This window comes from Perissodus microlepis, chromosome 6 (assembly GCF_051167445.1).
Source record: "Perissodus microlepis isolate ML-2025 ecotype Zambia chromosome 6, ASM5116744v1, whole genome shotgun sequence".
NCBI lineage: Eukaryota > Metazoa > Chordata > Actinopteri > Cichliformes > Cichlidae > Perissodus > Perissodus microlepis.
The window spans coordinates 19,450,348-19,473,757 of NC_140466.1; the positions used below are offsets into that span (position 1 = coordinate 19,450,348).

Below are 23,410 nucleotides of genomic sequence, written 5' to 3' on the forward strand. Positions count from 1 at the left end.
CATTGCTATTTATTAAGTCAGAATAATCCAGAATATCTAAAACCAATCTGATATTGTTAGTTATGTGTCTTTTGGGCATAAAGCCAGATTGTGTTTCATCAATAACCGAGTCAAGAACCATCTTAAGTCTATTAGCTAAAATTAGAGCAAATGCTTTATAATCGTTATTTAATAAGCTAATTGGTCTCCAATTATCAATCATTAATAGTTCCTTATTATGCTTTGGAATCAACCTGGTCAAACCTTGATTCATTGTACTGGGAAGTTGTTGGTTTCCTATGCTTTCTGCAAACTACTCAAGAAGAAAGGGAACCAACTCTTCAGAAACTGTTGAGAAGGGTCTGGCTGCAGCCGCTCTGGAGCGCCATATTTTGTGACCTCCACAGTAGGCTGCATGGATACAGTGGAAACCTTGGATCGTAAAGGGTTGGGACAGAGTCTTTCATATATAAATTTGCCGTTAGTAATTTCATAATTCTAGGAATCATCTAGTCTGCTTGCACTGATCATGTTGGTAATTTGTTTGCGTTACAACAACGGTCATTTTTAAATTTTGTTTTTTTAATCGTGCTCCAGGAAATGTTGGCAAAGAGAGGAAGTGAGGTAAGGTTCGCGCATGCGTGGTACGGATTGGGTTTCAGGTACGGATCGGGTAGCGGCGACAAATGCACCGCAGCGGTTACAATACACAGCGGCTGTAACGCAAACAGGGGAGAAAGAGGGGCAGAGGACGAAGAATGACGACGCTGCAGTGTAGATGCATGGCAGAAAAGAAGTTGTTTCGGCGGGAACTTGATTCTTGGCGTTACAAATTGATACACTGCGTCGGTATGGTTCATATGCAGTTTAGTATTTTGTAAAAAATAAAACATGTAGTGAATGGTTTTGTCCGGCAACAGAAGGATCGCTACCCGAGCTGTGTTGGTTCCTAGCTAACTAGCAGCTACTGATGTGGCTGCTTTTAGTGTTCAGTTAAGCCAAGACAGCTGGTTAGCTAGCTCCTTTTGTCTGCGCTTGCTAGCCCTTCGCCGGCGTTAGCGCTTTCTTAGGTCGTTTCATTTCTGTCTTAAATTGGATTGTAACCAATAAGATATAATGCATATGGCCAACCAAGATATGTAATTTTATCTATCGGTGTACCATAACACCATCAGTTATATTAGTAACAAACAGTTATAATTGTTTATTGTTCGATGGCTATGCTATAGCAGTGCTTAGCTAAAAGCTGTTGTTATTTCGGGAGGATGTTGTTGTTACGTTAAGTAAGCTAATGTCAGTGCAATGCCAGGAAAGCATTAATTTCAGTGGTGTCCGGTAACGGTTTTCCTCGGGCTCTCTTCTAATTTGAACGCAGTTTTTAATGCTACAGTAGCTGGTGATGTTAGCATAAGGCTGGCGCACCTATTCGTAAGTCAGTTTCCTACTGTGTATAACGTCTAAACAAGGGGTGTCAAACTCGTTTTAGCTAATGAGCCATATACGGTCCAGTCCGGTCTCAAGTCGGCCGGATTTATAAGACCACTGTACATTTGGTCACAAAAAAAACAGATTTTTTTTTTTTTTTTTTTTAAAAAAGCAAAAAACTGACATCACCCAAAATATAGAAGACTCCCGTAAAATTTTGCCAGACAACAAATTATTTTGGTCATTTAGCAAATATGATGATTGATGTAGTTTCAGCATTTCTCGATGTTCTTTGCATCGTCTGGTATTGTATGTATCACAGTTAAAAGGCACAAAATAAACCTTTACATTTGTTTTTGTGATTTAAATTAATTGCCTGTATCTACAGTTACATTTTAATTCCTGTGAAATAATGCTGTTAACACCACACCAGGAAATTTTAAATAGGAGTAATAACAACTTCACAGTAATATTCACACTGCATGTTTGACACCTCTGATCTAAACTGTTGTGACAATGGCATCCTACATGTAATCATGTATGTGTGTTTTTCAAGGTTTATAAAGAGTTCATTGTAAACATCTAAATTGTTCTGTCTTCCTGAAAATGACAACATAGTAAACAGTTTTGAGAGCAGATTTTTCCCAGATCTTGGAGCCCTAAACCATGCACTTGTTCGTATCAGCACTGATGGATTGCTCCCATTTTTGTCTTGCAGGGTTTGAAAGCATTCTGGAGGGAATTTATGGCCCGCTGCCGAGAGACCTCAATTTATTTCATGGTGGGTTGTTGGTTGTATATGCTCTTTACCATTGGCTTGTGACTATAAGAGGACTGTACATTTATTTTCAGCATAAGCGATGATATTGCCAAACAAACAAATCATTATTCTCGCCATGCCTTTTGTCTTCCCAACACTGTCCCATATCTATTCTTATAATATCAGACCTCAAACATGTGTCACCAATATTAAGGCTTTTAAACCAAAAAAGATTAGCATTTGTTGTGGGATTTACTTAGCTATTGATTGGTATTCATTACGTTATTTAAGTAGTTGAATCAGAAACTACGTATTCAGTATGATTCATACTTGTACTTCCCATTTGACTGTAATTTTAACCATATATTGTTTTTAAGTAGGACTCAAAAATAGCAAAAACGATTCTTTTCCTGCTCATTTAAAAGCAGTCCACTTCCTCTTTAACTCATAATTTTACATGTATATGCTCTATGCTGCCTCGAGAGAAAGCACAGCAGATTGCATTATTAGATTATTTAACAACCATTGTTAACAAATTGTGATACAGTTTCACTGATCCTAGAGGCAAGTCTAAATATTTTCTGGTATTCTAATTTCAATATTTTGTTAGACCTAAAGCTGTGGTAGGAGTAATCAGGGACTAGATTTTCAAAAGCCTAAAGCTGAGCCCTGAGGAGATAGAGTCCATTTCTGTGTCAGATGACTGTATAGTATGCTGAAAAGTAGAGTTTCTCCAGAGCTGCCAAAACCATGTTGAGTAAACTGTAATGTATCAGCTGAAATTTAATCTTCTTTGCCTTTGCCATGTGTTTATGTGTGACCCATTTCTCACCTGCTAAAATTCTGCAGTCACATAACAACCTCAGCTTCACAAAAGCCCCCACGCCCTGGAAACTTCCGTCACTCTCTACAGTGTGCTCCAAGGCACCACCAGTATGTCAGCCTCACAAGAACAAAGGTCTTCACAAAATATTTGCAGTATATAAAGCAAGCAGTTACACCATAAAACATACCCATGGTGCCACTACCCTTTGTACTCATATCAGGAAGGAGCACGATATCGAACCTGGAAGTCAAATAAATCTAACCTAAAACACCAGAATTTGGTAGATCCCTGAAAAAACTAAAGAAAGTCTTACTTTCTGTCTCTCTGATGCCTTTATTAGCTTCTATCATGCCTTCACATCCCTCTAGCACTCTGTGGACACCAGCAGCCAAAACATAGAGCTTGCTTGACACTGTCTGGGATCTCATTGAAGTCTGCAGTGTCATCTGGAGTTTGAGTGAGGCTACACTGGAACCTAGTCAGATGACGTGATAGACTCCTGGCAGGGTGGATGATTTGATCAGTGAAACATTCATTTAAGACAAGATCAGGGTGGGAAAAAAATCTATCTTAAATGAATGATAAGACAGCGCAACACCACTGTGCAACATTTTTTTTTTACTGCCACCCTTAATAATTTATTTTCCACACTATAAGGCATACTTAAAATCCTTTAATTTTCTCAAAAATCCACAGTGTGCCTGTGCTTTAAGTATGAATTCTGGTTGTGCTTACTGACCTCGAACCAATTTTATGTGGTACACAGCGCTCAAAAATCTGACAAAAAATGTTTTAGTACAAATTTAGCTACGAAGCCGCACCGCTTGATGTATTGTCAGCGGATTACGGGTACCGTAGTAAGGAGCCTCGCGGAGTAATCTGGGTCCAAAGCTGCGTCTGCTTCAGGTCTCAAAGTCAAACGAACACTGCGGCATCACTGAGAGTTACAAACTGTCTAAATTCTTTCATCTTTAATAAAATGAGCAGCATTGCTGCTTTACCAGGTGTAACAATTAAGTTTAACATCCAGGTATCCATGAAAACAGAATTTCTTAAATTTAACGGAGTTAGAAGTTAGCAGGAAGTTAGCTCGCTAGTTTCCACCTAAACATGGTATACCACGTTTTGAGTGAGTGATTTGTGAAAAATATAAACATACAGCTCTGCTATCACTTCCAACATAAATGAAGACAGAAAACTAAACAGCAGTGACTTTTGTAGGGTTACTGAAGTTGGACTAGCTGGTATATAATGCTGTGCTATGTGATCGCTAGCGACATAGCTATGTTAGCATAACATAAACAGTGAAGCTGGAGGATAAATGCTAATGCTTGTTTCGCTTAATGCGCCTTATGGTCCAAAAAAATACGGTACTAACAATATGAAATTAAAATATACTTAATTCATATAAATTGTGCCTTCAAAGTACCAAAATATCCTTTACACTTTAATTCATAGTATTTTAGGCATCGGTCTAAAATTATTCTGGAAAACTGATATTACATGTACCTTTAAGAAAATCATAGCAAGGCTTTCCATGACATGAAGTAAACTGCTGATGGGTGTAGGTACATCCAACCTCAGAAACATTTTAGCTCAAAAAGTCAAATGCAGTGGCAGCTGATGCTGCTGTTTAAATACAAGGGTGCAGCACACTATTGGCAACAGTAAAATTACTGGCAACTGTAGGCATTTACATTTAATGCAGCATCATATCTAAAGTCTGATTTTAATCACTTCTTCAATCAGTGATGTATTCATGTAATATACACTTGGATTAGAGCAAGATGGTTACTTAAAATGTATCTAAAACAATTTGGGGCAATGGGTCATATGCAGATAATATAAAATATATAATTTATAGGACATTTTATTCTGTTATACATTTACAGCTCAATGTATAAGGTTGGAAAATTATATTTTCAGTATTCTTTTTAATGCTATGTCATCTAATCAGACAAGAGGTGAGTTGTGCATATACCATGATGAGGCATCATGTGTCTGTCTGCCAGAGGTGGGTAGAGTATCCAAAAATTGTACTCAAGTAAGAGTAGCATTACTTTAAAATATTATTACTCAAGTAAAAGTGAAAAGTAGTCGTCAGAAAAGTTACTCAAGTAAGAGTAAAAAAGTACTTGGCGAAAAGACTACTCAAGTAATGAGTAACTGTTTGAAATGTCCGATTTATTTTATAAATAAATGCTGTCAGACAAACAAAAATAAATAAATATACAAATTTTAGTATTTTCAAAAGGAATATATGTAAAAACATCAACAAAATAAGGCACAACAATTCTGATTTCAGTTTTTCACAACATAAAGCTTTTTTCACCAATACCTACAGTAAATAATATAAATATATAAACAGTGCAAACAATTTCCAGTGACAAGATATGCTGTAAACTTTATATTCATTTTTGCTCCAAATGGCACAGCAGCCTCAGAGAAAACATTAGAACGAGGCATCTTCAACATATGTACATATAAGGCAGCTCAGTTTACCATAAGTTGTATGGGTGTGCATTTTCTGGATATTTAGCAAAAATGTGCCATTTCTTCACTCAGTGAAGTGATGGTTAAGCTTCAGCAGCAGTTTGCTCTCAAGGTTCTTTCTGTGAAGCTGTAACTGTTAAGCAATGGACAGGAGTCCTGCATGACTAAGAAGTCCTTCACAAGCTCCAGATGCAGGAAGAGCTGCATTGATTTTGATTGACAGCTTCTTAATGTGAGGAAAGCCATGCAATAGATCCACACCTCCAGTGAATGGACATGAAAGGTACCTCTCCAGCTCCCCTGCTTCTGGCTTTCCTGACCCCATGGGGGCCCATCATCTTCGTCGGTTAGGCCACTGTTTCTACTGGCATCATCCAGCTCTGTGTCTAGGTGATGTCTGATGAAGTTGAGACCTGTATGATGTATGGTTTTCAAAAGAATTAGGTCTGGTCATTATAGTGCTGTATACACTGCCAAGCTGCGGATGTTTGGCAAGAAAATTTGATCACACTGGAGATGTTTTTTACTAATTCTTGTTGAAAAACAAAATCTTGTCATTCATATCCCGCACAAACAGTTTGCAATGAATTCCAGATTAAGTTTAAAATAAGAACGCGTGCAAGGCTAAGCAGTGCTAGCCAATAGATCCTCCTCGCACTGTTTGGCTGTTACTCTGGGAAAGACAAGAAAGACAGTGATAGAAGCCGTGACTGGAGCTACGATGTAGCCTCTAATCTCTCCATGGCTGTCTTGAGAAGGCAAACACCTCAGTCTGGCTGCAAAAAGATAAAAAAACGCCCCTTCCAACCACAGGGGAGGGAGACGGATGAAGCTAGCCTCCAAAAGCTGGCCATACACTGTGCAGTTTTTTTGGCCCATTTTGAGCCGATTTTTCAGTCGCGCAACCGTTTTGGGGATCGGCCCGAGTTTCGCCTTAACCGTGTGTCGTGCATCGTGTAGTATACATGGGGTAACGAAAAACGATTAAGACCTCACGACCAGCTCCCAATCATCAATCGTATGGTTGCAAGAACATCAAACCTGTTTGAAATCCTGTTGCCTCTCAGCGCACCCTCTCACACTGCGCATGCACAAACACAGAAATGAAAGTGAAAAGGCGGAGCAGCACGGCAGTGCAGCGTGTGATATGGACACAAGAGATGGAGGCACAACTTGTAGAACTGTGGCAAGCTCATCCGAGTACGTAAGCGTAGAGCTGCCACCCAGGCAAAAGAAAAATACAGCTATATCACATTATAACGTGAAAAGTTTATTGTTCTAACAATGTACTTTTCATGTTAGTACAATATACCTTTCACGTTTGAACAATATAATATCACGTTATTACAGTATACATAATTATCATGTTCATACAATATAATTATCACGTTCGTACAATATAATATTTATATATATTGTATTGCTTTTAAGCGAAACATTCTTTGTATATGAGGTCAAGGGTGTTCATCCTCTTCAGCTCTTGCGTAGACAGTTGGCTCGCTCCGCCCGCCACAGTTTCAAACTGGTCATGTGACTGCATGGCCACATCTGATTGGTAAAAAAGTTACCAGAAACTCCACTGGCGGCATGTTATCTAATGTGTTAAACTAAGTATTTTTAAAAAAGTAACGAGTCGAATTTTGCAAATGTAGTGGAGTAAAAGTACCGTTTGTTCTTCACAAATGTACTCAAGTAAAAGTTAAAAGTATTGTGAAAAAAAGGTACTTTAAAGGTAAATTTTTTTTCAAAAACTTACTCAAGTAAATGTAACGGAGTAAATGTAACTCGTTACTACCCACCTCTGCTGTCCGCATTCACACGATTCACTACACCTTCTACAGTATTAGTTGGAATTAAATCAAACTGATTGTGGGCTTCACACAGTTTGTGTTCAGGGTCACATTTGTCATTTTACAAGCACTGATCTGCAGTAGATGAGCTACTGCAACAAACGTTCTGGTTGAGAGTAGCTGTAAAAGCAGTTCTTGTTCAGTGTATTTTGTCGCCTTAAAAAAAGGGGGGTGTTAAACAGTTATGTAGAGTTCATTGAGGCAGGAGTGACGGTCACTTTAACTGGTTATAAAAAGGACAAGCATGATAAACTGTTAATCAAAACCATTCTATTGAAATCAACATTAGAAGAGTAGTAGCTAATTGATTTTTAGATGCCACTTATGAAAAACTCTAGTCATTCTCCTGTGTGTATTGTCTATATATGATAGCGTGGCTCATAATGAGATTAGTATTGTGTCAGCAGCATTTGAAGTGGCTGGTATAAGGAAACAGAATAGAAACCCCTGCTGCCTGTTGTCAGTTTTGGTTTGATCCATCAGCAGTACTGTAATACATGGTTATGCGATATTGTGTCTTTCAGACTGTGAACCGGAAGAGGTAGATGACTGGTCTCCAGAATCAAACTGCTCTCCGTGCTCTTTCTGCAACGTGCTCCTGGACAAATCTAGTGTAAGGACTTTAGTTTTGATAAGCCTCAGAGAGGTTGTCTTTCTTTTCTCTGCACCCTAGAGTAAAAACTAATTCTAAATAAGTAATTACCTTTCTGTCTCTGTATCTTCTTCTTTTTCCTCTTTATCATCCTCTCTAGGATCAAGCACCTGCAGCCACGTCGCCCCTCTCCTCCCCCTCTGATTACTCACCTTGTCAGGCCCCAACCATCTCTGAGAGCACCCAATCAGCACACAAGTTCCTCCAAGCTGTGTTCCACAAGAAAGGTGAGTCAGGTGAATTTGGACAACCTCGTTGTTATGTATAACTGTTTATATACTAAGAACTCCTATACTGAAAACAGCTGCCAAAGTTGACATAAATATTAATGTGGGGAATAACCGGAGAGGAGTATCTCACAGTTCCTGTCTACTGATGTACACAATGAACTGAATTACATTATTGACCTAATACAAATTGCGGTTACTGTGGTGTAATTGGCATGTCAAATCTCTGCTATTCATGACCCACTAAGTGTTCCCAAAGACTTAGGATGCTTTTGAGATGCTTGTTTCTAGTGTGGTGACATCAGAAGACATTTTTTTGTTACAGTGGATTTAATTTCAATATCTCATTAAAAACGCTGTTTAAACACTGTTTTCTAGATCAGTTTTCTAGTCCTTTAAATAATGCATGTTAAAATTGAAACCAGTGATTTTAATTGTATTTTTTTCTTTCTCCTCCTGTTAGATGTGCACCTGAGCAGTGATTCCAACATACCTCAGATTGCTCAGGAGCTGATGAAGAAGATGATAACCACATTTGCTAAGGAGTATGCATCCAAGTGCCTGCTCCACACCAATACAAATGGTGTCACAAGGACCTCATCACCCTTGTCTGACGCGTCCGAAGCATCTGACGCCCCTCTGGACCTCACAGTGAACCGAACTCAGGAGGAGAACACGATCGAAGGTAGAGAATGCATTTAGTGCACGCATATAAAATTAAATGTTACGTCTGACTGTAACATGGGCATCCTCCTGAAGGAACCAAACAACTGGCACTCAGACTCTGACCACTTGTCTTGTAACAGATGGTGTGCTGGACCTCTCCAACCGGAACTCTGCCTGCTCAACAACTTCGTCATCATCAGAGAATCACAGGGGATCAGGGTAAGTTTTTGTAGTTCTCTGACTGCATTTTAATGTGTCTGGCCTATTGACTTATCCCTACTCTTAGTTAAATCTGGGACTTCTTCACAAAAACAAGAATGCCGTTTACATAACTATGGCCCATATCCTATGAGTAGAAAAATCACTTTGGTTTGCAGCAAATCCACATTTCTGAGTGTGGTACAACAACAGCTATATAGCATGGCAAAGATTAAGAGGTTAGCATGAGCACTGTGTTTATTACTGTCATGCTCACTGCTCAGCTAAATAGCACCTGTTCAGCCTGAAATACACACATTCCTGTTTCAGCAATGCTTTGGTTCAAGTAATTGTAATAAATTCTGAGGAGCTAGCTTGTGTTTGGTGTTGTGGTTCTATGGGGTTTACTCTTTTATCTCTTGAGCGGTAACGTCACAGCAATGGCCGTATTATAACATTTGCCAGCAGCTCAGGATTGTATAATGAGGAGAGCATTTCAGTACTTCACAACGATTTTACGTCCGTTTTTACTAATACAATTAATGATGAGTTTGATTATCCAATCTTCAAGCATGTAGGACTTTCACTGGATATCCCAAAACTACAGGGGTTTTATGTGAGCACCAAAGTAACCCCAGCCATTCACAGACTGTCCCACCTGGACGTGAAGAGGCTTTGCTGCTGTGTGTGAGAGACACACAGCAGCAGTGTGTGTGCGTGCGTGTGAGGGCCCACAAACAGACTGAGAACATACAGACATGAAACTAACAGTCGCAGTGATGTTACCAACACAAGGCATAAAGGAGTGGACCCCTCGCTCTGCACCCCCTTGTCCCCTATGCCACAAATCAAACCACCTCCATCACCTCCATCCTGACCCTGCTGTTTGGTCCTCACATCCCTAGGAGGCAGTGCAGGCAGAAGGAATACACTGAGAGGAGCTGGGAGCTGTCTGAGGGATTGCTGTCCAAGGCCTTGAAGGATATACGATCAGGGAGGCTGCAGGAGCAGCGGGCCGCGTTGCTTTATGGAATACCCCTTCAAACCCTGAGACAGGGTCTGGATGGCTGGGCTGAAGGGAGGCTGGGAGTGCTGCATCAGCTTATACCAGGAAGCAGAGATATCAGGGATGAAGTGACATCATGCAATGTGATGTCAACAATGCTGGGTGGCGAAGCACGCCTTGTTTTGCAGAAAGTGGCAGCATGGGCAGAGCGAGCAGAAATTGGAGGTGCTGTCGAGGAGCATGGAGACTTCAGTTTCCCTTCATCTGTTATTGCCTTTTATCAGCCGGGTAGTTTACAGAAGACCCTCCCTCACTGTTTTCCCCAGCTCAGGGATGCTCTCCAGCCCCCTCCAAGCCCCACCCCCAGTCTGGAACCACCCACACCCCTGCGTATTCCTCAGGTTCGTTGTGCGTCTGACCACAAAAGGTCAGTGTTGGCTGAGAATTGCAGCCTAGCTGAAAACCTACATCAACGTACCTCATCAAGCGAAGGTACTGCCAGTTCATCAACAGCAGCTGCCAGACCTTCATCTCTCTTCAAACTCAGACCTCCACTCTTGGCACAAGGATGTCCAGGCAGTGCCAGCCAGTCACCTCATTGCCTGGGACCACGTGGATCCTCACTGGATGAGTCAGAAGATGGGGCAGGTTGCCGGGATAAAGACAAGCAACCTAGAAAGAAGCGTGGGAGGTACCGCCAGTATGACCACGAACTGATGGAGGAGGCCATCACCATGGTGATGGCTGGTCGCATGAGTGTGTCCAAAGCCCAGGGGATTTATGGGGTGCCCCATAGCACACTAGAATACAAAGTGAAAGAGCGTACTGGAACACTGAAGAACCCACCTAAGAAGAAATCTGCCAACTTCTGTTTGTCCAGTTCTCACTCATCTGGTTCTGGTAGCACGACCAGTTCCACTAACTCAGGGAGTCTTGCCTCAGCTGCTGACGCAAAGAGGTTCTAGACCACAAACGCCTCAAAAACACCTCAACACTTGAACACATCACCTCCTACAAGATAAATGTTTTCTGGAGACACTTGTTAAAACACAACACATGCCTTTACAAACTACACGGATATTAATATTCAGGTCTTTTAACTCTGTCTGTGATGTGATAGTCATACTTAAAGCTGTATTTCTCCTGCTTCGTTCTGAGTCCTTTGGTTAAAGCAGCCATAAACAGTACTGCTTTATTCAGGTAGAAGTCCTGACCATCTTGATCTAGACGAATGATTTAAATCGTTTACTTTGTTTATGGATAGACCAACGTGGTAAATGAATTCGGGTCAGAGCCTGAGGTACTGAACCTCTTAATTCACCATCTCCTTTCGTTTCACTGTACTATTGTCAGAATACTGTTTTTCTTTTTTGTTTGTTTGTTTTTTCCCTTTTGGGACTGCTGTGGAGTTTTGTGGCTTGGTTATTAAGATACCAGTATGTGATTACATCTAATTAAATCATCGATAAGTTAATCTTCAACAAAATGTAACCTATTCATAGTTTAACATTAGATCACTTAGTAATTTTTACTACCACGATTGATCAACAGAATTAAAAACAAAGGCTTTTTTAAAACGAGAATCTGTTGGTAATATAGAATAAAATTAATGCATCGTTATTTTACCTTCAGGGTAGTTGTACTGTGTTGAACATCCTTTTCTCAAGGAGGAAAAACAAACAACGATGGCTGCCCAAAAAGATTGCTCAAGACTCAAGTATGAGAAACACAGTTGCAGACCTTTTAAGGCTGAAAAATAAAGTGTGACTGTCATATTTGTTAGCTGTTAGGTTATTAGGTTATTCAGGTTTAATTCAATTCTTAAAGCTCCTTGGTAATGGAGCATTGATGATTGTGATTTGCAGCTTTCTATCTCTGGGTATGTTTACCTAGGCTTTTCAAGTGACTTAGAGCCATTAAAACTATTTAAAAACTAATTTCTATTGTTAGAGACCTCTACAAACAGGGAGCTTGTACAGTATATATGCTGTGGTGGCTACATCTTGATTATGAGTTTTTGTACAAGAGATTAGCTTAAAAAAGCCATTTTGTGTCCAGATATTTCCTTTCATTCTCTACAAGCTAATCTAAACACTGTATTGAGTGTAGTTGGAATGCAAACGTGCAGCATGTTTTAAATGTGCACTGATAAGCTTGGGAACTGTATATTATTGTGTATTTGTACCGTTTGTGAAAAATGTTCTTTTATTATCACAGATATTTACTAATTCTGCTACTGTAGCTGTATTACTGCAAACCTCATACCATGACCGCTGCTTAACTTTTACGGGACTGTTTTCCTGGCACATGGATGCGTAGCTACAACGAAAACTCATTTCAGTTAACGTTTTAACAGTAATACCGTTAAGCCTAATATTAATATTTGTTTTATGGGTAGTCTTAATGTTATAGATGGTCGACTGTGTCAGCTACTGGAGGTTTCGGTAGTTTAGGTTTTTAGTGAAATGTTTAAACGGCGACCACGCGGCTATTCAGTGTCAGGCTTTTAAGGCTTCTTTGTCTGCGTCTGTAAAAATGCTAAAAGTTTCGTCTACACTCATGTCTGCCTCTAGAATGGGCTTTTTTCCATTAACAGTGCTACTACCAAAGCAGCATTTCAGGGTTACCCACACAAAGCTGCTTTACTTTTGATTTGCTGCAATGTCAGCCCCCCCCCCCCCCTCTCTCTCTCTCTCTCACTGTCTTTAACCTGTTGCCACATATACCTCTGAACATTCTCTGCCTATAGCCGAGTGTTAGGTTTCACATCAAGCTTAAAATCTGTATGAGTTCTTTATCTCTCAAGAAACAGCGAACTGTAAATTCTCTGCTATCAACAACACTTAAACTTAAAAAAAAAAAAAAAAAAAAACTAGCCATGTGGCATGTAAAATCTTCTTCTTTTTTTTTTCCTTTAAGGTTGAAATTCTGTCTTGCGGCATTTACAGATTTTTTTTTTATTTATTTATTTATTATTATTTTTATTAATGTCGGTTTTTAAAAGTTCTTCAGTCACAAAATTGTGGCATTTCAACCTTTGTAATTCCTCCAGCTGTGCAAATGTTGTCTCCACTTCTGAATGTCTGCTCTTATTGCGGTACATGGTGCCGGTATCTATGGCGACAGCTCAGCACAGTATGTCTCTATTTTGGGAGTTATCTACTATTTATATCAAAATGACTCCGAACACGCCCTGAGAAATTGAAAAAGGACATCATTGTATTTGCTTAATTGCAGCTAATTCTGGGAACACACTTGGGCTTTGAGATTAGGGCTTTTTAATTTTTGATTGAACTGCTGGCAAATCTTTGAGGCAACGTAATTCTGCTATTTATGCATAAATCAATTATTGCACTATGATTTATAAAACAAAATTGTTTTTTTTGTAGAAACTTGTTTTGTGTTGTTATGGCATATTTATTTATTGATTGCGCTTCAGAACTGTGACTTTTTTTTTTATTATTATTATTATTTTTTTAAATATTGTGGTAGTTCTTGATTTGTAACGGGGCACTTTGATGCATTGTGAAATGTGTATTGCTACAATTGCATGAATGCTTTTAAATGTTAGCTCATATAATTTATTTAGTCCAGAAATTATACTGCTGACTATTGTGATTGTTTAGTGATTTTGTTACTATTAAATTATTTTAATGATTTTAAAGAATAATTTGTCATAACAAACTCAACAATATAGCCTCTGTAACACCTAAAGTACTTGGAAAGTTTCCACCGCAGAAACTAGGCGGAGATGGACAGGTGGTTTTGCAACATATACACCTTTGTATATGTTCCAGTTGTAGGACTAATTTGTGAGGGTAGATATTCCTGCCCAGAAAAGCTTCAAGTGGGGCTCAATGCTGTTAGGTTAAATGTTGAATAAGCACTATTTTTGAAAATTAGCAAGCAAGACAAATAACATGAAATTGCTGTAAACTGTTGATGTATGAAACAGCAATGGCTGTTTGAGACCCACCACCACCGCTTTTAAATTAAACACAACAATATAGCAAACTGCCCAGTAGTTGGAAGAAATTATTTAACAAGTCGGTCAGAAAAGTTTAGCTTGAACCCCATCACCAAAGTTGCTGTTCTACCTCCTGAGCAAGGACTCTCTTGGAGGTACACCCCAGAATTGTAATTGTACCCTGGTTCCTTCAGTGAAAAGTTCCTGCAGTGGAAACTTGACTCAACACTACAGAATGTAACACTTAAACCTGGCCTCTTGAAACCTGACATGGTTTGGCCGCAAACAAACCTCACTGGAGAGAAAAAGTAAAAACTTGAAAATAGGTTGATATTAAATCAGTTACTTGATTCTATAATTAAATATCTTACTTCTTGGACCTGCTGGCTGTTATGAAAATTAGAGGGCTTTTTGAACTGTTGGTTTGTTGATGAAAGTGCTGTTGGTTTTAAAAAAAAAAAAAAAAAAAAAAAAGTTAAGTTGAGCGTTTCTTCAATCATTCCTTCTGCTGTTAGCAGAATGTTATCATTTGCCTTCAGCAACTAATCAATAAAACAGTTCTTTAATCAATCGCCTGTTGTTATTTTTTTTCTAGAATAATGGTTTGCTTTACAGTTATCAGAGAGTTGTACTGCAGATCAAAGGTTTTACAACTTTTTACAAGGGCTAGAATCCAGTAACTGGTAAAATGGTAAATGGCCTGTATTTGTATAGCGCTTTTCTAGTTCCTAAGGACCCCAAAGCGCTTTACACAACCTGTCATCCACCCATTCACACACACATTCACACAATGTAGAGCAATGCATCATGTCACTTCCTTCTGCAATACATCAACATTATAGTGGCACTCCAAAAATGAAAGTGTTTTTGGTAAAAAAAAAAAACTACACGGCAAACGCTGCTAAATAGGCTGCATTTACAATATCGTTTTCCTGGTGTAATAAACCACAAAAACATCTTGCACTACAAGCTACATTCCACTTCTTTTTTTCAAATGTTATTATTTAAGCTGAAAGTTTTGTACCATTCAGAGTTCATTTTATTTCATTATTGATGGCTAGCAAGTCTACTGCCAAAAAAATTTACTGTGTAACTTTTTTTTTCTTCTTAAGCTTATTTCAAACATTGATTTCTGTAAGGATACATTACCATCATTTCATCACAATATGTTGCCTACATCTTAAGCTGCATATCACATTTTTACATTAACTCTAATAATGCGGGTGCAGTCTTGCAACCAGCACAAACTCCAGTCTCATCTATAAAATATATGGAAGTCAGAAATGACAAACTTTCAGGCAGTGCTGTTATGGAACAAATGCAACTTAAATGTGCTTGCTGCTGAAATTTTTAGTCTTCATTATTTTGTGTGCATGCTCTTTTTTTTTTTTTTTTCTCATTTGAAACTTGGTTTGTTTGTGAGTAAAACATTCTAACTCCAGTTTTTACCTTTTACCTCTAGCTCCCTGGTGCCATCTTTCACAGAAGACAAGGCAGGTCAGCAACAGCGAGAGACTAAGTTTGGTCAATGTTCCACATTGGATGATGTTCTGAGTTCTCTCTGCCCAGCTCACCAATCCTTAATCTACCAAATCCTCAAGTATGCTTGCCATGAAAAAGAGACGCTCAGGAACGAAAGGGACACTGTTTTATGTTCCAAGAAGCTGCATTGCACTTCGTGTCAGAGTCTTGTTGCAGCCTCTCCTGCATCGTGCCATTCGCCTTGCACACCCTCTTCTAATTTATGCTCGTCCTCTTCCATATGTTGTGAGAAACGCAGCTTCCAAATCAAGAAAACAACAGATGGAGAGGTAGGAGATGGAGACCCTCCTTGTCCTGTCCTGAAGAGAGAGCAGAGTCCCTCTCCTCCCCCTCTTTCCCCAATCCCGTCAGATTTCGGTAAGAAATGTGATGAAAACCCACCCTCTCTGCTTCACCAAGAGGAGGATGTTGATCTCATGGTACAGAGTTTTGTAACTGCAAGCTACGAAGCCTCAGATGTCAACGCAACTACAGAAGATGCTGAAAGTAAGATCGCTGAAAGAAGTCAGGCTGATAAGAATCCAAGTGGGACTTCACTGCAGGATGTCATGGATCGTTTTAGTGAGAAACTGGAGACAATAACACCTCTAGACAAGGACCCTACTCTGGTTTCCACGGCTATCTATGTTTCTGAAAAGGAGCAGCCGTTATCTCCCTCAACCAGCCACAACCTGCCTTTTCGTGCTGATGCCCATGTCACTGAGATCATCACCACAGTGCTTCGCACAAGCAGTCCCAGTGATTACAGCTTGAGTGAGCTGTTTAGTCGCCAAGACAAAGAATCCAAGTCACCCGTTACTAGATCCCGTCATCGCCAGAATGTTGAAAAACCTAAATGCACCCCTGAGATACAGAACAACAATGACCAACAAAGTTCAATGGACAAAAGTGTACAAAAACAGGTGAATACAGTGGCTACAAGCTCAGCTAAACAGTGTGTTTTGTCCTGCAAAGAAGGTGGTGAGGGTTGCAGTTCTACAAATGACAAAAGCCACAAGGGATCCCCATCAAGTGAAACCACTGAGGCTGAAAGATCAGGTAAAAGGAAAGCTTGTGCTATTAAAGGGAGAGTGTGTCATCTGCTTAACATTTCTGAGGGTGCAAGAAGATCAAGGAGAAATATAGTCCCTCCACCGCGGTTCTCCTCCTATGTCACAGAGCCCAGACGTATGTTCTTTGTTGCGTGTTTCTCTGAACCTATCTTCAATCAGAAAGCACAAAAGGACAAGGCTTCATCTAGCACCAATTATATGTCATCCAAAGATCCAGATGCTAAGGATACCAACATAGAATCCAGAAATGATGTTTCTTTGTCCTCATGTGCGAACACAGGGAAGCTTGCCTTTCAGTCAGCAGAAAAAGGACATGAACTATCTCACATGGAAGTGAAAAGTCAAAGCCGGGTCACTCCACAGATTTTGACTGCGAAAGACCAAAGTCCTAAAAAACATCGCTCAGGCAAAGAGAACAATAGTAGTGACAGTGTTGTCCCTCTGTTAGGACGGTTACGATCAGCATCATCAAAAAGAGTACAGGACTCATCAAATATGGATGTCCCTATAAATTCTGATACCTGTCTTGAGAGTCTTAAAAATTCCCAAGTCCAGTACACTAGTCCAATTAAACTTATGTTTGTATCACCAGTAAAGGATAAAGAGGGAGTTAAATACAGTCTCAAATCAGCAGGCTCTGGTTCTGGCTCACAAACAGAACATTTTGATCCCTGTGAAGAGTCTTCATGGTCAGGGACACTTCAGAAGCACACAATCCAGAGCAAAAAGCCTGCAATATCACAAGTAAAATCAGTTGTCTCACCACTAAAATCTTCTGCCTCATGCACAAGGTCTTCTTGTTCCCCAACCAAGTCATCTTCTTCACCAGCCAAGTCTGGTTCCTCAACACGCAGGTCTGCTTCTTCACCTGCCAAATCTGGTTCCTCAACACCCAAGTCTCCTTCATCACCAGCCAAGTCTGTTTCCTCAACACGCAGGTCTGGTTCTTCAACACCCAAGTGTGATTTGTCACCTGCCAAATCCGGTTCCTCAACACCCAAGTCTCTTTATTCACCATACAAGTCTGATTCTTCAGTATCGAAGTCCTCTTCCTCACCAAGCAAATCTGCTTCCTTAACACGCAGGTCTGCTAATTCACCATCCAAGTCTGGTTCTTCAACACCCAAGTGTGCTTTGTCACCCGCCAAATCTGGTTCCTCAACACCCAAGTACGGTTCTTCACCACGCAAGTCTCCTTCTTTGCCCAGGTCCCCTTCCTCATCACCTAAAGATACTTCCAGAGGATCAGGTGAAGGTACTCCAACTAAGCGCGTAGCTGGAGCTGACAGCCAGGGATTATCAGGTAACTCGACTTCTTTTCATGAAACCACTCCACCAAAAAGGCGTCCTGGGCGTCCGAAGAAACTGGGACCACAGCTGGAGCAAAAAGCAAAAAGGCCAATTGGCCGACCCCGTAAGCAGAAGACTTTGGATTCCGAACCTAAAAATGGTAAAATGGTAAATGGTAAATGTCAGTTGGCACCTAATATTGAGGAGAATACAACTAAAAACCTCAAGATAACAGTCGTATATGGCCGTTCGAGGAGAAACAAACGATTGGTGTCAGAGGGCTTTGACCAGCTGCAAACAGAATTTAATGACGCTTGGCGAGCCGTAAGTCTGTTGCACAACTCTAAGACCAGCTCAGGTAGTATTAAAACAACCTCAGAGGAGTTGGATTTTGTCAGACCAGCGAAAAGGCCTGCTCCTCAATCTGGCAGTAACATCAAATGTCAAAAGCACGATGATTCTGTTCGCTCAAGGAAACCAGGTAGACCTGCAAAGGTTAAAATCTCTGGAATCTCAGTCACAGTGACCACAGTGTCACCTCGTCAACGTAAAATTCAAATCAATAAAGAGAATAGGCAGTCTCCTGAAATGCTGGCTCCTAGGAAAGTACTTCTACAAGACTTCATGTCTGCCAAAGAGCCCAGGACAATCAGTCATCAGTTAATGAGCAAAAGGGGTCAAAAAGAAGAAGGGAAAGAAACAGAGGATGGTAGTAAAGATGAACTCCCCAATCAGCCTGTAGTACGACACTCCAAGAGAGTGAGAAAGCCATCAATACACTTTTTGCATGCTGTTGCCACCTCTACATCATACAGCCGCAGCAATGCGCTGGTACGACGCTCTAAACAACTTCTTTTAAACAAGGCAAACAGTGAAAGGAGACAGGATGAGCAGCAAAGTAGTTTCGAAACTTCAGGTGAGAAGAGAAAATCATGCGGACCACAGAAGAAGGGCGTTTCTCTAGACGTAAGCAGATTGGCAGGGGTATCTGTTGATTCGATCTTTAGGTCTAAAGAGACATTAAGGTGGTGGGCAGCATCAGCTGAGGAAAAGACAATGAACCAGGAGCTCGCCAGACGAATACGAGTCATCTCTGACACTTGGGTCTCAGACGCTGTGGACAACCAAGAAAAAGAATTGGCCCTCGAATCTAAACTAGGCACTAAAGACAGCAGTTTATTCGCCAAGAATTCAAATCATTCCTCTGTGGTCCGAACACTGTTTGACTGTTCGCCCAACAAACCAAGGTCCTGTAGCATGCAGCAGATCTGCTCCTGGTTTATGGAGACCACCGAGACACAATCTCTGGCCATTGTCAAGAAGGCAAGCTCCCGTAATCGTTACGAACTTATGCACTTCCCTCGTTCTGCTAATGCAAAAAGTGTTTGCCACAGTCCTCAGGCAGAGCGACTCCGCAAACACATCAAGAAGTTTGCCAAAATGGTGCCAAAAAGCCCTTTACAGCATCAGAAGGCTCAGAGACGGTTGAGGAAGAGAAACAAAGCAGCTGTGTCAACACACAGACGACAACTTTTTACTTTAAGCATTGCAAGCAAGCGCACTCGCCAAGTCCAGCCGTTGAGAGGCAAAGCATTTAGTATATATCAAGCCACTCTGGTTAGAGCAAGGACACGTTTTCTAACCCGGAAAGAAAGGGATAGGTGGCAAAATGGGGCTAGGGACAGGAGAAACATAAAAGCAGTATCATGTTGTAGAAATGAACGTATAGTAACTGGACTACAATCTAAACGTAAAGCATTATGCACATCCACAAACGATCGGCACTCTGTTGGTTTGGAAAACAGTTCTGCCGCCTCTTCGGTTAGCCAAACTCGGGAACTCGTGGATGTACACAAAGAGCAGAACCTCTGCTCCAAAGCCTGGGGTCCTGAAACGCTGAAAGAATGCCGGGTGTTTCTAAGGAAGATCAACTCTCCTGATAGCGAATCGGCTGAGGAAGAGTGGGACTCTTGTACTGTGACACTGGAAGGGTCACCTTCTGCATACCTCTTTGCAGAACAGGACAGGCAACTGGTAGGATTCGTTAAAGCTGTGAAAACTGAAAGAAAAAGGAGCATTAATAGGAGGACTGCCTCGAAAGAGTTGGCAGATTCTGCACCAAAATCAGTCCAGGAGCAGGAAGCAAAGCCAGCAGGGAGGCAGAAAAGAAAATTCAAGAGTCCCAGGGTTGCGTCTACTGAACCACCACAACCACCACCAGCGAAAATCTTGAGACAATCGCGAATGAGGGGCCTGACTGGGCCGAGATGGCGTGACTTTGTCCTTGGTAACTACTTTTCTTTCTTTTATTTGAATTGAAGGCATTGACTTTGCCCATGCAAAAGTTACCCAATAAACGTTTGTTCTTTTATCTTTTCCTGACAGAAAGCTAACTGAAGCATGAGGCCTCCTCTTCCTGGGAAAGGGACTGTGGTTTAACGTGGTGCCTTTGGACTTTGTGCTGACCACGTAGACTGGCCATCTCAGTATGGTTCAGTCTTACAATCAGCAGCTATGTAGCAGTCTAACTTAAAAGCTTGATGTTGCACTATTTTTATCCATGGATATGTATGTACATTTTGTCATCTTGCCTTTGTCTTTCTGAAGGTGTATAGTAGATCAATATAATAGTTACTTCAGAGTTTTAATGGAAAGAGTGCTTATACCGTGAACCCTGTCAGAGTGGTCATAGAGGAATGAAAGCTCGACTGCCATCTCCCTAAAAATGTACCTTTACTGATACTAAGACCAACACTTCTTCTCGGAAATGAGCCCTTACTGTATATCTTAACCTGACATTTATCATAATTTTTACTACTTTAAGCCACAATGCCAGCTCTAAAACCCCCACTTATTTTATTTATAGTGACTCGTACTTTGGCACTGTTTTGAATGTTTAATTTGTAATTTAATATTTGCTTTTGTATTTTAGGTTTGCTTAAAGTATATTGGAATTTGATTTGAAACTTTCTCTTAATCCGAGCCTTTTGTTTTCTCTACTGCTGTCGCCAACAAGTAGCCAAAACAGGCTTTTAATGAAGGAATCTTTCAGTTCACTTAACACCCAATCTTAACTCCAGTAGCTATCTGTGAAAAGGCCACAGCTGTAAGAGTGTGTCTTGAAATGCACTAATTGGCCTGTACTAAAACCAAATATTTGATGTCATGAGTTCTTTTTCAAGAGCATTTTCAGTTGTCAATTCCCCACAAAATGCAGAGGTGTCTGTGAAGTGACAAAGAAATGGCATTATGCAGTTGTAGAACATAGCTTCTGGTTAATTTCATGGTTTGTGGGATCTTTCTTGTTTTTATTCAGTTATCTTTCTAAGAACGTATTGTTTTCACCCAAAGCATATACTGTATGTTGCTGTCAGATCGACTTTTTGCACTATTGAGCCCCTTTCAGACGTGATATATGCACCGCTGGCTTTTCACTGGCTTTTCGTTAAAGTGCTGACATCCTGTCAGTCAGACGTAGGGTGCTTTTACATTAATGTTTCTCACAATTTACTCGTATTTAATCTGTGATTTTTTTTATTTTTTATTTTATTTTATTTGCGCTTGTTGTTCACAAATATTTAGCCAGTGACCTCCCAACTTTGAATGACTAGAATTTTTACGTTTTATTCAGTATGATGTGAAACCGACGACTGAGACCATAAAATCATCTGAAAAACTGAGCTGTGAAGAGGGTGTGGGCGTTTGTCTCATAGATTTAGGCACGATCCTAGAGACAGGTTGGCAACCACCTGGCAACCACGAGTTACTGGGGAAAAATGAGTTTTCCCTGACCGGCTGTTTAACTATTAATTTCTGCTGTTGTCACTATGAACAGGGTATTTTTCTTAAGCGTGTGCGTTGCGCGCATAAGTAGCTGCAGACACCACTGACGAGTAGCATTTCCTGTTACTTTCTGCACATGTTGTTCGTAAACTGCAGCATCTCAGCGGGCAAGTCTATGCCATCACTGCAAATTGGAAGGCATGCAGATGTCTTGCACACCATCTGCTGATGCAATTTACATCACTCAGACTTGCCGACGTGGGAAGTGGAACGCACCCATTACTGCATATATCCTGCTGAGAGAGCTGTACCCTGCCTCTCCTGCACAGGCTCAGAGAGATGTTTGCTGTTGTTTCGAAACAGCGTTGGCGAGATAAAATCTCATTGTGTACCTGGTATTTCTGTTCAGGTCTTTCACTTGAGAGCTCAACAACTCGCAGGTCCACACGATACGGTCGCTGTCCTAATCTCGCAAGTTCCTTTTAGGTTGCAATGCGACGCATGCAGTGTAGAAGTTGATACATTAATGTTGCAAGTTCAACATTAGTAAAAGCTTTGCCGTCGTGGCTTTCACAGAAGAGTGACCGGGGTCTTCCTTCGCACATGAAACCTACGTGTTTTCATGCTGTCAGATCAAAGGAGAAGAGTGCACGTCTGAAAGGGGCTCTATATTTGAGATTAATCCCACTACGCAGATTCCTCCTCCCATATTTTGCACATCCCATCTCCCACTACCACTCCCCCCCCCCTTACTGTAAAACTAGAATCTGTTTGGTGCAATACAAATCCAGATGATTTATCAGTATGTAGTAATTATTTTATTGCTGACAGACGAATGGATGTACATGAGTACCAGTGGCCTGGGATGTTACTTCAGTTGTTTCCATAGCCATGTAATGTGATCTTAAAGGATTCTGCTATACAAACTATGTTTGCCCACCTGCGTTGGTCTCATCAGAGAAACAAAAATATAAGAATTTTTTTTTTTCCTCTTACACGTAATAGCATTATTTACTTTTTAAATGTTGAGTTGTCACTGTTTCCCTGGATTTTCTGTTATTTTCTTAAGTTGCAGCAAGGGACGCCTACCTCCACAGGAGCTCAGCTAGGACTAGGCCTGAGAGTTGATGGGGTAACACTAATCTTGGATCAATGTCATTGTTTTTCTGCCATCTGTTCAGAGACGGGCAGATCCAAGGTGTCCAGCTGTAGGTCAAAAACTTCACCCTTTAGGGTGTGTTGTGCCCGACTACCGTTGTATGCATGTCACTATGGTTGCCATTTCAACATGAAGGAGGTGGGCAAGTCTCATCTGTCATTTGATAAATAACCATCAGCCCTTTGTTTGTTGAAGAACCTGGTGCTATACATCTGTTGTATATTTTCTTTATCATGTGTTTTTATACTGTCCAATACAGATGCAACAAACAGGTGTCTGTGACTGAACCAATAAAGAGTCTTTTGAGATAACCAGAGAGAGGTGTGAGTTATTCATTTATTTGTTGCTGTGGAGCCAGCATGTTCTCCCTGTCTTGCATAAGCATTGTCCCACAGGCATGTAGGGCTGGTTAATTAATGACACTAAATCTGCCACAGGTGACCTATTCAGAGTGTACCCTGCCTCTCACTTGATGCCAGCTTGGATTGACTCCGGCCCCTACAAACTTGAGCAGATGAATGGTTGTGTATCTTAC

At 40.6% G+C, this 23,410-nt stretch overlaps 1 protein-coding gene across 2 annotated transcripts; it reads left to right on the forward strand.

Annotated features, from left to right (window-relative positions):
* The first annotated feature begins 606 nt into the window (after window positions 1-606).
* Window positions 607-23,191, forward strand: lcorl (ligand dependent nuclear receptor corepressor-like). Of its 2 annotated transcripts, XM_084931336.1 has the most exons (8): window positions 607-828; window positions 2,123-2,185; window positions 7,858-7,946; window positions 8,086-8,212; window positions 8,676-8,897; window positions 9,019-9,097; window positions 15,512-20,220; window positions 20,319-23,191. In XM_084931336.1, the coding sequence occupies exons 1-8, from the start codon at window positions 738-740 to the stop codon at window positions 20,324-20,326; spliced, it is 5,388 nt and encodes a 1,795-aa protein (XP_084787462.1). In that variant the 5' UTR covers window positions 607-737; the 3' UTR covers window positions 20,327-23,191. The 2 variants fall into 2 exon arrangements, with proteins under 2 accessions (XP_084787462.1, XP_084787463.1); XM_084931337.1 differs by lacking the exons at window positions 15,512-20,220; window positions 20,319-23,191 and adding an exon at window positions 9,982-14,620 and having other exon boundaries at window positions 608-828.
* The last annotated feature ends 219 nt before the right edge of the window (window positions 23,192-23,410 follow it).

Coding starts and splice junctions, on each gene's coding strand:
- lcorl (XM_084931336.1), top strand. CDS start 738: ATGACGACGCTGCAGTGTAGATGCATGGCAGAAAAGAAGTTGTTTCGG. Junction 7,947..8,085: donor TGCTCCTGGACAAATCTAGT/GTAAGGACTTTA, acceptor CATCCTCTCTAG/GATCAAGCACCTGCAGCCAC. Junction 9,098..15,511: donor GAGAATCACAGGGGATCAGG/GTAAGTTTTTGT, acceptor TTTTACCTCTAG/CTCCCTGGTGCCATCTTTCA.